Source organism: Oryzias latipes, chromosome 20 (genome assembly GCF_053564925.1).
Source record: "Oryzias latipes strain Hd-rR chromosome 20, Olatipes_Hd-rR_3.1".
NCBI classification, from domain to species: Eukaryota; Metazoa; Chordata; class Actinopteri; order Beloniformes; family Adrianichthyidae; genus Oryzias; species Oryzias latipes.
Window position 1 is genome coordinate 18,413,993 of NC_136256.1, and position 14,241 is coordinate 18,428,233.

General features: G+C 37.0%; 1 protein-coding gene across 6 annotated transcripts in view; it reads right to left on the bottom strand.

The window, feature by feature from the left end:
- The window catches only part of tpk1 (thiamin pyrophosphokinase 1), a 70,612-nt gene that overhangs the window by 30,828 nt on the left and 25,543 nt on the right, over window positions 1-14,241 (bottom strand). For all 6 annotated transcript variants that reach the window (XM_078938974.1, XM_004080990.5, XM_011488835.4 and 3 more), the window contains exons 5-6: window positions 9,013-9,085; window positions 6,013-6,108 (exon numbers count right to left, since the gene is read on the bottom strand). In XM_078938974.1, the coding sequence (XP_078795100.1) occupies window positions 6,013-6,108; window positions 9,013-9,085 (169 nt within the window). The remainder of the gene's footprint in view (window positions 1-6,012; window positions 6,109-9,012; window positions 9,086-14,241) is intronic.

Consider the following 14,241-nt stretch of genomic DNA (forward strand, 5'->3'; position numbering starts at 1 on the left):
TGCAGATGAATTTAAGACTGGCTAAACTTTCATCCCACCCGGTACAATATTTACAGCTCTCAGCTGTTATTTCTTTTTAAGTCCCCAAGCAGCAAAGTTGCTGACAGCATTAAACTCTTTTAACAGGGACTCCAGAGCAAAAGTGCTGTCACACACTGAGGACTGTCAATCACACAGATGCTGAAATTCCAATTTTATATTATTATTACTTAGGTAACCTGTATTTAAGCTGCAACAAATATTTACATTACCTATGTTTAATAAGATTCACTGTGCCGCAGTATTGAATTAAAACACAATCATATCGAATTTTGCAAAAACAACTGATATTCCCCTTATACCTTGATAGTTCTGGCATAACTTTAAGTGTAAGATCTGCTAATGTAATTATATTTTTAACATAAAATACACACCATCACACATATTAAGATTTTTCCCACACAGATACCTTTTTGAGTTCTTCCATGTGTCACAGGATGCAATGTCAATTCAGATTGGTTCATTCCCTAACCCTTTAAAGTTTTGAGTTATTTGTCAGTGGATGTGTTTGTGCACAGAGGGCGTGCAGAGAGGTTCATTATCCTGCTAAGGAGCCGTCTACCCGCTTGAGTTCGACCTACAGACAGATGTTGTGGCATCATCTTCAAGATCTCTTCGATAAACTGCAAAATTCATGGTTGAACCAATAGAAGCGGCTCGGAACCCGAGGCAACAAAGAAAACTGGAGCATTTCCACTGCAAAGCTTCACTACTCAAGTGAGTTTTTTTTTTTTTTGAATCTGTAAAATGTTGCTTAGAATCAAACACATATACCAGGATGAATATTCTGTCCTGTGCAAATAATTTCAAACAGCTGGTTTTTGCATATAAGATTAGGTCACCTTTTCTGTAGTTATTGTTCTATAACCGAAAATTTTGTGTTTTTGGAGACGTTCTTCACATCAAACCAACTGATCTGAAAATTGTCACATCTTTTCCCATCCTTTCTCCATGGGCATTAAAAATTATTTTGAGGGTGTCAGAGAGCTTCTTGGATGAAAGCATAATGGCACAGACATTTCAGCAGCAAAGTATTAAATATGTCAAACGTTTGGATAAGGACAGGTTGCAATTAGTGTCATAAAACTTTAAATTTTATAGATAACAAATTCAAAGATCTTTTTTTTTCTTTTAAATGAATAGGGTATAAAAAAATGTTAGCTCTATGCATTACTTCTCTATGCATGCCATCATTATAAAAAAGCAAAGATCATCAGGCAGTTGTAAACAATAAAATACTATTCTTCCTTTAATTTACCAGCACAGTTAACTGTAATAAAGCTGTTTTTCTTTGTAATGACAAATGTTAATTTCCGTTTTTATGCCTTGCCATCTTTCAAACCATTTTAAATAACTGAATAGCAACCTCCTGTGGTGTTCATTTGTCACAGTTATTTCTATTTCCTGTTGACTTAACTTCTCTGAGCTACACTTCAGTGTATTCAACTTCTTCCAGTTCATAAAAGCTCAAAGTAAACCTATTCTTACTTCCTTAGAACAGAAATAATTCTCTCAAGTAAATGTGTTACAACTTCCTGTCTCTGGAGATGAAGGTGGAAGAAAACTGGAATGATTTACTTTAACATCTAAATGACATCCCTTTAAGCAGAGACTGATCTGTAAACAACAACAGTTCATAAACAAACTCACATCAGTGAGAGACAGACTTTGACAGAGTCAGATGGGTTTTAAAGTTTGAAATATGCAAATCTTGTCATAGGTTGATTTAATCCTATAGAAAGCTATGTGAAATGTTCTTTACTCTTTATACTGTAGTTTTCAATATTTGTCCTTTAAGTACAACTGCCTAGGTGTTGTTCCAATTATCTTGCTTCATCACTCCAGATTCTGCACATCAGCCCCGCAGAGGCCTGATAGTAAGTCAGTCAAACACGCACTCGTGTTGAACTTGTTGACCAGGACTGAGAAGATTGGTATGATATGTAGCAAAATGTGACAGGAGGCTAAAGTGAGGGAGGTTGTGGCCACCGGAGAAGAGTTCAATAGAAGATCTCTGAGTAAGATACACCTTCATCGCCCACTATTCTACAGAGAAAGCAGGACCATTGAAGCCCACATAATGCTGTCTGTCTTGTCTTCCAAGGACTGAACCTTAATAGTTCTTTTAAGAGCTATCCACAAAACCATTTGGAGGTTGATGGACTTTTGTCTATCTATTCTTCAAAGTTCATAGTCATAACTTTTAAAGTATTACATCAGTGTAGCAGTTAAACCTTGGCTTCAGGAACAACTGTGTGGTTTTTGTCCTTGTCGTGGAACCGTGGACCAGCTGTACACTGTCTTCTATTTCTGCTTCTTTTCATCATTTTTATGGACCAGAGACAGACTGGGGTTGGGGCAGCGGGGTCTGGTTTAGGGACCACAGCATGTTATCACAGTTTTTGGCAGACACAGTTGTTCTGTCATGTTGACTTGATAAAACCAGGACAACCACTTTGCATTGGGGCAGATCACAACTGATTACGAAGTGGCTAAATGAATGTCAGAAAGGTCAGAAGTATGTCCTGGATGGAGGAGTTTATGTATTTTGGGGTTAAAGGTAGACTTGAGAAAGAGATAGACAGGTAGATTGGGATGCTTCTGCTGTCTAATGGTCATTTCACCGGACAGTTGTTGTGAAAAGGGAACAAAAAAAGTGGAAATTTCAATTTAGTGGTCAGTCTTTTTTTCTACCCCCATATATGGTCTTTAGTTCTGGGTTAGCAGTTTTAGCTCAATTCATTTTAAATACAGACCATATAAACCCTAAAATCCAGCAGAAAAAAATCTTTAGCATAAAATTCAACAATCAGGCAATTATGTTATACTATCCCAATAACAGGTAAGATTAGACCAAAAATAATTGTAGGTAGAATTTTCAAAACAGGATAAGACTTTGTTTCCTATATGTAAATGACAGTTATCTGGTTCTAGTTTTTCAACATTTGTTGGAAATAATAAGATAATATCTCTTTCTTTAATAGAGGCAGTGTTATATTCATTCGCCCACACACGCAGTTACATACAGTCAGACATTTCTGACCTCAGAGTACCTCGTAAAGCACCTGAAGAATAAACGCCTTTGTAGAAAACACTAAAGACTAAGACAGCAGATGAGAACTTACTTCAAGCTACTTTTAATGACTATTGTTCTAGTACTGAATATTATGATTTAGATTAGGAGCATTTTTATGACATTTATATCCAGATATGAACAAGAAGGAGAAAAAAAAAAGGTTTATTGTTGTAGAAATGATTCTTTCCCTTTCTATCAAAACTGCTGAAAGGATTATTACCTTATTTATGCCAAACATTGTTAAAGTAAAAGCCAAAGGACAGTCGGCAAAGCAAGTTAGGTTCATAAATGAGCTTTAAAATTCATGGAAACCTATATTACAATCCAATAAAGATGGTATGGTACTGTTTTCCATCAGACAAATATATATGTTTGTTCTTAAACGAATTTCAGGAAACACTAGATACTCAAATGGTGTCAAATAAAGCAATGACTAAATATTATTTTTTATGACATGGTTTGGTCAAAATTTTCGGATACAGATTTGCCTTTTAGTGTCAATCAAAATTTTTAAGAATTATTGTTTTTTTTGTGTTTTTTGCACCCTGTCAAGCATTTGTTAATGATTTGTGTGTTTCGGGACATCTTATTACAAATTACCTATTATAACTCTAAGTAAAGCAAAACCCACTGACTTTTGCAGCTATACACAAATCACTCCTGAACCAAAAAGGAGATGCCATGGAAGGAAAGCAGCAGTTAAAAAGAGAGATAAAGAGAATACTAGGTTTGCAACATATCTTCCTGCAAACATTATGTGAATAAACAAATCTGTGAAGACATTCATTTAGCTGTTGAAGAGATTGACAGCATCGGCATGGTGACATTATGCGTTTCGCAGAGACAAGAAGAACATGTTCCTAATCTAAGTGTCTTTCGAACTTGTCTTTGGACTGTACACGTAGCCAGAAATGTGGTGCTGGTAGTTTAAAAAAAAAGGGGGGGGGGGGGGGGTATTATACTTTTCCTAACAAACGGACAATGCTATCCTCAACATAAGGGGTGGGATTAAATAAGTCTGCTTCCTCCCACTGCTTTTAAAGAAAATATTGAATCTATTTTTGCCAAACTGCACATTTGATGGATTTAATGTGTCAGGTCTGGTAGGTACAAGTACAAATACATCTGTTTACAGTTAAGTGTAATTATAATGCCGTCTTTTACATGTGGATGCCTAAACAGGTATATGAAGATGTATCTTCATTAACTTTTATTTGTATTTTTTTTCCCAATCAAGTCATGACTAATCATCTGAAGTTTGATATATGCATGTATAGATATATATATATATATATATGGTGAGGTTCAAAGAAGCCAAACAAGCAGATAATCATGAATGCTTCTGAGAGGAAATGAGTTTGAAATTTTTAGAACAAATTTTAAGAAAAAAAGTTACATAAAATACTTGTTGACATTATAAAACCTCTGCATAACTGAATAAGATGCTTCCTTTCTGCAGAAAATATAAGCTCTTACAAATAAGAGCTTACATTTTCTGAGCAATTAATACAAGATTTTAATGACTTACTAAAACAAAAAACTGAAAACAAATGCTTCTTTAATGAATTTTAAGATGAAAACAGGCAAAAAGGGTTATGAAGCACCACAAAAACAGAAAATTAGGCAAAATCAGAAAACCTTTGCAAAAACAAGGCAACACAACCCTTTTCCGTGTCCAAAATAAGCCTCAAAGAGTTGTTGGAGTTGGATGACTCCAACGTTGCAGGACTTTTATTCTGAAAGTAAGCCAGCAGCAACAAACTATCCAGACAAAAGAAAAAAAACACTAGACATGTGCAGGTTCCTGCAGAGGTATTGGAACATTTTATCTGTTCCCTATTGGCTTAATAACCACACCAGCCATCCAAAATCAAATTGCTCCTCATTTGCATGCATGAGAAGAAATTAAACACAATTTATCACTCTACTTTTTGACAAAAACACTTCATTCTATACACACTGTTGTGTGGTGTATGCTCACTAACAAGATCGTTCTTGGACACTCTGCTGCTAAACCAGTAACTGTCTCTATTGTCAATCTTCAGATTATTTTAAGAAACCTGCAGCTTTTCTTTTTTGTGACACAGTTGGAGCATGTTGTGCAATTTGTAGTATGTTTTCCTCTTTATCTGTAATTATCTCTTTATTTCCTTTTTTATTCAAAGAATATTTGAACTAAATGATTCTTATGCTACGTTCACACCGGGCTCGGCAAAACGCATTTAAGCAACCCATTTCAATGATGGGTCTATGCAAACGTGCATTTCGTGATTCCGTGATCAAAACTCTGGCGATGATGCATAGCTATTTAAGTTTTTAAGGCATGCATGCTCACTGAATGCTCATTGAAAGGTAAGCCAGCTGAACTTTAACCAATTAGGGACTCCGATTTCGTGGTGACAAATGGATAGTGTACTTTTAAATTCACGGAAGTGCCAACCGTTTCAAAGTTGATCATAAAAGGGGAAATTTTTAATTATGGTTTGTGTCTGGCCAGAATTCCTTGACACCAAGTCTTTCATATATCTGTATAGAGCTGTGAAAGGAAAAGCTGGGAGCAAGATTCGGAAGATTTTCACCCCAATGACATTTGGCACCGAGACTCTTCCAACTGTGAGTTCATGCCAAGTATCAGGTCCAGTGTGAACATCGTACACATGTTCAAGAACCCAGGTACACACATGCCCAGTGTGTACATTAGAGCTGGATCTTGCATAGTGGTACTAAATGGTCATGCTTTATAGAGACACTGTATGAAAAGAAATGCTATGATGCATTTTAAATGCAATGTTTTCGTTTATTAAACCAAACAAATGATGAGACTTCTTCAGAAACAAATATTTTAGTTTTTCATTGTAGGTCAAACTGTCTGGTTCAATGACTAAAGCATAGTTTACCTGTAACTGTTGGTCCTTAATCTTCTCCAGCATAACCGCAAGACATTTGGTGAAGTCTGTTAGATCCTGGTCTGCTGTTTCTATTAGCGGGCAACCCTATGCACACAAAGAAAGGTAAAAAAAAAAAAAAACATCATGCAACAGCAACAAACACAATACAGCATTTGTTCATGTTCAGAGATAGCAAAGCAAAAACCCAGGCTGAGATAAGGATTAGAAGGACAAAAGAATAGCGGGATGGAGACATAAAGAGAGGCTAAATCAGTGCTTTAGTGTTGTCTAGCTGCCTGCAGGTTGTGTTTTTGAATAATGCAGAGTTTCAAGCCAGTGGCCCCAAACCGCAACATGTAGGTAAACAAGGACGCTCTGGCTTTCTCGCCCTTTATCTCTTTCTTTTTTCAGTGTCACTTTCCTCCTAAAACACACAGACTTCCCTTCATCAATGACACACACACACAAAAAGGAACAGTGAGTTCCCACAAACTTGTTCGCTCTGCTCCGTTTGATCGCATCCATTCGTTTCCGCTTTATCCTTCTCTTCCATCATCTCTCCATCCCTTTTTCTCCTTCTCTCTCTCTCTGTCCCTTGTGAATGCTTTGCAGTTCTCTCGATTTTCCATTTATGCAGAATTATTCACCGTTTGCAGCAAATCTCTGAAGGAACGCCTCAAAACTTTCCCTATTGTTCTCATTCAAAAGAATTACCATAGTAGTCCTTTCTCTCCCACAGAAAAAAGGATTTGCTGCCCCCCCCCCCCCCCCACCCCAACAACCTGTGTAATATTTATGAAAAAAATTAGGATGACAAAGAAAGATATGCAATGAGAACATAAAAAAATAAATAAAAGTAACAAAACTGATGGCACTCTGCAATCTGTGATGTCTGTGCCTCATTGTGGTTAGGCGTGATAACATTATGGGAATAGTGGTAATATCACATAGTTGTACAAGATACAAAACCCCTCAAGCTTTATACACACATGGGCCTTTTTAAAAGGTGGTCCTACAAAATACCGAGCGTTTGATGCAGGAGCTGACTATTTTTTTAGTTTTTTTATAGGCATTTATTAATTGGTTTTTAATTTAAAATAAAATAAAAACATGATGTTATGCTGATTAAATTAAATTAGTGTCTTGGGAACATTATTTTTTTCCTCTGTGTTGTGTGGGTGTGCACATGAGCAGCAATTTTAATTTAAAAAAATCACTACTTTGGCTTCAAATAAATGAAAGGATTAAAAAAATCATGCAAAATGTATTAATCTTTTTCAGTCATAATTGGTAGCTATTTAAACTTTGAATTTATTTATGTTGAAGTTAAATTAGAAATATTTTATAAAAAATATTGTACAATGAGAACTATGAGCAGATCTGTTGGGAACATACAAGCCTTCAATGAATTGCTAGGATCATGTCCTGTTTGCCATCCATTTCTCCATCTTTTAAACCTGTCTAATCCCTTTTTGGGTCACAGGGTTGCTGGAGCCCATCCCAGTCACCATTGGGCAAAAACGGGGTAGGCCCCAACAGTTCGCCAGACTGTCACAGGGTCCCACAACTACACACTCTTAGATTCCCACTTTGGGAGAATTTAGAGTCATAAGATCCCTGTTTTTGGAGCGTGCAGGAAGCTGGAGTGCCCAGAGAAAAAATAAAATAAACATGAATGGGAGGAAAACACGCCATCTTCACACAGCTGGGATCTCAACCAGGGCCTTCTTGCTGTGATGCAAGATCCCTAACCACTACACAGCCCCATAGTGGAATTTTGTGGGGCTTCAAGTACTGTTGTTATGTTTAATGCGGCAAAATGTCAAAAGAAAGGTGGATTAAAGAAATTTTATTCATAGATAACACTAGATGGAGTTTTGGGTGATTGTGTCTCAATGTTCTTTTGAAAGAGTGCAAAAAGCTGAATCTAGTTTATAACTGAAATTCTGTTTCACTCACAGCTATTCAGCACGACTCAGCTTCTAACAAAATGCTTGAAAAGTTGCTTTCAGATGTGACATTTAGCTTTTTCCAGAAATCTTTCTTGTTTGCTCATGGGTGAGCCAGCATAGGATCACAACATCCCTTGTGTGCAATGTGTTCTGACAACTGAAAACGCAACACACTGGCACCTGGGTAAAACTCTAAGGGTAAAATAACAGTGCAAGAGAATGTGGAAAGGGCTTTGCTTTGCTAACATGGCTGACAAGACTGTCACCTATCCATAATATTGATGGATTTTATAAAATGACATCAATACACACTCATCTGAATGACAGCACAAAGCGCCAATTAATAGGAACAGATCTGCAGGGAACATGCAAAATCTCAATAAATGCCTCAGAAATGTTCCTGTTTTGACATAATTTGGTCATTTTTGGGACTTAATAATAGCAAACTGTTCAAGTAGACAAAACGTTGAATGTCAGTTTTTGCACTCTTACATACAGCCACAAAAAAAACAAGAAAAAGGTAAAGAATTCACTGATACACTGCATCTAAAAAACAGTTTCAAAAACAATAAAGTGAATTGTGTTGTGAGAAACTTATAACTTTGCTGGATACCAGTGACAGTTATTGGCACATATCTATATTAAAACTTTCAATCATGACATTTCAGTCAACATAATCGTTCCAGCTCTTGATTACAACATCCCCTTGAATAAATCCAGCCGCCCCAACTGGTATAGTTACATTAGATGGCTGCAGGTAATTGAAAAAGCTTTGCACAGATATCGGTATTGTCTGCTTTCTAAGTGGCATTTGGTAGAACAAAAGCTGACAAAATGGAAAACAAACCTAAATTCCTCCTCCCTTTCTTGGAATGCAATTTAAAAAGAAAGTCTACATTGTAGAAGTTGGGAAGAAAGTAAAGTTTCTGACAAGGAGCACATTTGTTCATTTGAGTCTTTTGACTTATTTTTAGATTGAGTTTGACAAGATGTTGAAGCCCCTGGCTCTTTAGTAGTTACAGTGCTCACCTATGTGTGTAAGTTTAGCTCCACTCACCTTGTCTGCATAAAAAGCCTTGACCTCAGCAGTAATGGAATCAAAATCCCCGCTGATATAGTCAGGCAGGAAGCTGGATATGAGGATAGAGTGACAGAAGGAGAGGGTTCAGATTGAAAGAGAGGTAGAGATGGAAGAAAGAAGGAAAAAAAGAGAGACGACATTGAGGCATGTGGCAGTTCTTTGATCTATGGAGCAGGGGAGAAGAGTGACGCCGCAGGGGAAGACGAAGAGACATGGAAACTGACAGGGTGATCCTCTGTGGCGCTGATCTCTGCCCTGTCACACTCACATGGCAGACTGCAGACACACACAGACTGATAGGGAAGCAAACACTGCAGCATACATAAACAAAGCATCATGTTTTTTTGCTCCGATAATTAGCTACAGCCTAATGAACTCAAACATCAACATGGTAGATTAATTAAGGCTGTGGGTTGGATCGCTGTCAGTTGCTATGTGTCTAAAGGCACAGACACAAAGCACATGGTTGCAATATGGTAGCTTAAGCAACTGTGAACAGAACTAACTCTAGGTGCAATATGATGAGTCATTTCAAAAAGACAGTGTTTAGAATTACTCTGTAACACGGCTGATAAAAATTGTAGACTAAAATAAATTAGCTTTAAGTATACAAGATGGGAATCTATGTGCAGTATTTCTGGATAGTAAAGCACAAACATTCAGGCCCAGTTGATGTTGATCTGGTATTGATTTGTTTCAGTTCCTCAAGTTGGTGCTTTCCCAATTAAAACCAAGCATCAGAAACTGTTATGTGTTTTTAAGAAAGTATGGGCATAAAGAAAATCAATACCTATTTTGACACAGTTCAGGAGAACAACAAATTCTATAGTAAAAAAAAAAAAACAGAAAGTAGGATTGCATTTAAATTACTCACTGTATACGAGAACTAAAGAAAGTGACCCTCCTTCTAAATAGGACATACATGCTGGATCCAAGAGGCCAAACTCCCATTGACTTCAATTGAGAAACAAACAGCTATTATAATTGACAGAATAACCAATCTTTCTCTGATATATTTTTTATCATGTTCTTGCTATACCTGATTTTTTCCCCCCATATTTTTTCTGTGGTGCAAGTTATTCTAGTTATAAACTGGCCAATCTGATTCCTCGATAAAAGTATGGCAGCATCTGTTTTGTGAAAAAGTGGCGAGTGAATTTACTTCATTTCGGTTGAAACAAAAATATCTTCAATCATTAAAATGAAATATCCATTGATAAAGAAGCAGAGAAAGAAATGTGTTATTGGTATTGCAACTTTTTCAAGAATAACTACAGCGGCTAAAAGTATAAAAAACAACAAAAACAAGAGAAGAAAACAGAAAGATTTATGTAACCATTCGTTGTGCCCTGTCTACTCCCTTATGGCGCTAGATGAGTGTGTTATTGTATGTCTTTATGATTTTAATAAGTGTAGTTATTGCTATCTGGTGGAGGCTGTGTCTAAATTGCTTTGTCCTTGAATGTATTCACTTGCACTTATAAGAGCTTTAAAGGGGTTGTCAGACAGTGATTTTTTTTTCAACTTTCCTTTTAGACCTTTTTAAATAGATGAAAAAATGAAGTTCTTCCAGAAGTAGGAGTGGGGACCAGACTGCTGTTAAGCCTGTCCAAGTGGGCTTTGATTCTTCTCCTGGAATCAGAAGTGTCCACTCTCTGACTCCTTTTTTTTTTTTTCAGGTTAGGTTGAGCCGTGCTGTAAAGATTTTTGCTTGATCTATGATGTTCCCGGACTCTTTGGGGTTTGGGGTCTTTCAGCCTCATTCCTTCTGATGCAGATCATCCACTGAGGATTGATCAAGTCCTAGATCACATTTACTAAGTACACTAGCAGTTGCTTATGTAAAGCTGCTGAAGATGACTCACTGTGTTTTAGAATCTAAAAAAGGTCCTTTAAAAATACATTCCTTGAGAAAGAAAATTTTTTTTTTTAAAACCTACGTTATAAAAAACGTTGCAGAATTGGGGTTATCATTTCTGCTGCAAGTAAAACTGATAAAATGATGGTTGAGATTTTTTTTAAAAGAGATGAACACATTTATGTCCCCTGCCTTTTTAGTTTTGTGTGTGTGTTCTTGTATAAGAGGCTGGGCCGTGTGTGGTTGTTGCTATCTAGCGGCATTACAGGTTTGACATTATGATTTTATGGTTGACCAGGTGTTCTGCTTGTGTGTTTGCTTGCATGTGTGTGTGTGTGTGTGTGTGCATTCCCCAGAAAGGTGCCAAGCCTGCGTTCCTGTCAGTTTAAAAGTATATGTATAGGGAATATTTGATCCCTCTCTGTGTGTTCCCATTAGCACCAACACGAAGCGTAAAGACCAACAGAAGAAAAAAATGCACATCATCTGTAACTACATGTGCCCACAGAAACAGACCCCACAAGACTCATTCAAAACAAAAACAAAAAAAAACTACCACCTGAAATAAACAAAAACGTAAGCATTTTAGTCTAATGCTGGCACACATTTTAGGGCAGTTTGCACAAAAAAGCAAATATACTGGAGCAGAAGCACTGGTGCATTTTGCTCCACTTAAAAAAAAAAAAAAAAACAGACTGCCACATTTGCATCTCCATCCTTTCTTGGTTTTGTGACCTGTGAGCGTGACACTATTGGCATCAAGTAATCGACCAAGCCTGAGTTTAAATTTTGGTTGGTGTTTGCAGCTGTGACTTCCGTTCTGTTTGTGTGTCTGAATGTTGTGTGTCTGACAGTCCTCACTTCCACATTAATATTAACTGACACTTTAATTTGAATGGGAAATGGAGCATTTTACTACCAGTAGGTCTGAGTAGCAATGGTGGGAATGGCAGTGTGACCTTTGTTGGTGTTTGCATGATTGCTTATGTGTGTATGTGTGTCTAAAAGCTGCCTGCTTGTCTGCATCCTTTTACTCTGCTTTCCTTCACGTTATCCACCAGTTTACCATACTTTTCTCCATTATAGCTTTTATTTGAAAATGTTTTCCAATTTGTCTAAATTGCTGCGATTTCCTACTTTTTCATACATCGTTTGGAGAGGAAATTTGCTCTTTCCTATGTGCTTTTGCTTTAAACATCTATTTCTAATATGCAGAAGACCCATATATCCATTTAATTCAAAGCAATTCCCTAAAATGCTCAATTCTCCTACTTGTGTCAGCAATTTCAGCCTTACAAAAGCATTTCTTATTGCTTCTCCTGTCTTTTTTTCTCAATAGGAGAAACACCTCTGATTATTTCTTTCATCCATCTCCTCTTTCAATGTAATCAAGAGAGAAGAACCTGTAAAAGTGGAGAAAGAGTTTAGGATAATGCAATTACAGCTCATACACATAACATAAAGTTTAACTCTTGCTCATAACAGCTTATTTGAGCACCAGGTACCAGGACTAATCACAAAATCATTTGTCTTTCATATTTTTGTGTGAAACATCCCAATAACTGCAAATAATGCTTTTCATCACGTCTCTTTAATTTATTTTCTTGTTTCTGGGCTGTGAAGAGCAATGACACAAAGCAAAGGACAAAAAAGTTAAATCTTCTGCATTGTGCATTTCTTCATTCGAAGCCCCTCTAGGGGGCTGCCCTTTTCAAATCTCCATGCATTTAAAAAAGCAAAAAATATACTGCAAAATTGCAAAACCAAAGACTTCCATGCTGTGAGGAGAGAAATGACATGAAGTTGCAAAAGTTTGCAAAATGAAAAGCACCTCATGTAGTCGCGCCAGCATGGACAAGTAGGGTAAACAGCATATTAATGTTTGACTTAAAATACAACTTGCACAACTCCTCGTACGCAAAATGTTAGCTTTTATGCAATTCTTTTGTTGAACCGCATAGTGCTGTGTTCATTTGATCAAACCGTTTAAAAAAAAATGGGATCCTGAGAAAGACATCTTCAATGACAACTATTTACAAGATTCACACAGACAATGTTGCTACCAGTTTGCATTTGATCAGTGATCATATCTAAACAACAAAAAGCATGGGCACTTTTTATGATTTACAATTAAATTATAGTCTGAATAACATAACTATGCTTTTACACAAACTAAATTGTACAACAGATAATGCAAAATAGATTGTGTGTTTTAGTACTATGTTCCACATTCTGAAACAGTAACACATTGCTTAAATCTGACTCTTCAATATTTGTCTCATGACTCAGCTTTCTTCAAAACATCCAAGTGTAGTTGGTAAAAGTGGGACTGCGAGGATCAGCTTTGAACTTCTTGTTTACTGCGGTCATGGACAGACTGACAGATGAAGTTAGACAGGACTCTCTGTGGACCATGATGTTTGCAGATGACATTGTCTTTTTTTGTAAAAGCAGGGAGTAGGCTGAACAACATCTAGAGGTGGAGGTTTACTCTGGAATGAACAGGACTGAAGGTCAGTCACAGCAAGACAGAGTATGTCTGTGTAAATGCGAGGAACAGTGAGGTAACAGGGAGTAGAGGGGGGGGGTCGAGGACTTTAAGTACTTAGGATTAACAGTCCAAAACAACAGAGAGTATGGGAAAGAGATGAAGAAGTGTGTGTAAGCATTTGGGAATAGGTGGAGGAAAGTTCCAGGTGTGATTTGTGACAAGAGTGTCAACAAAACTGAAAGAAAAGTTGTAGAAGGCTGTGGTGACAGCAGCCATGGTTTAGAGACTGTTAGAGCAAGAGACCAGAAGAGGAAGTGGAGGCAGGAGAGATGAAGATGTCGAAGTCCTCTTTGGATAGAATCAGGAATAAAAACATTATGTTTTTACGATTATGTTGGTAAAATGATGCTGAGGTTGGAGATACCAGGAAAGAGACTTAGAGGAAGACCAAAGAGGAGGTTAATAGATGAAAATACTGAGGGCATGAGGGTGATTGGTGTAAGCAAGGAATATACAGAGGATTGGGTTAGATAGAGAAGAATGATTTAGTCTGGTGGCCCATAGAGAGAGCAGCTGAAAGACAAAGAAGAGTAGGTTTGGGTTTAATTGATTAAGCAAATTTAGTCTAATGTTTAATGTATACATTTTTGAATAAGCACCTGACACAAAGACTCAAAGATTGACACTCAACTCCCACATCATAGGATGAATGCCAGTGCATTGGCTGATGCAACAGAGCAACACAGAGCAGCAAATTTGAGGGTTTCACTCATTTAAAGGAAAAGTGAGAAATATTCAGAAAAACAGTGTCGTAATGTATCACCATGCACAATGCACAGGGTTCACTGGTTCTTAC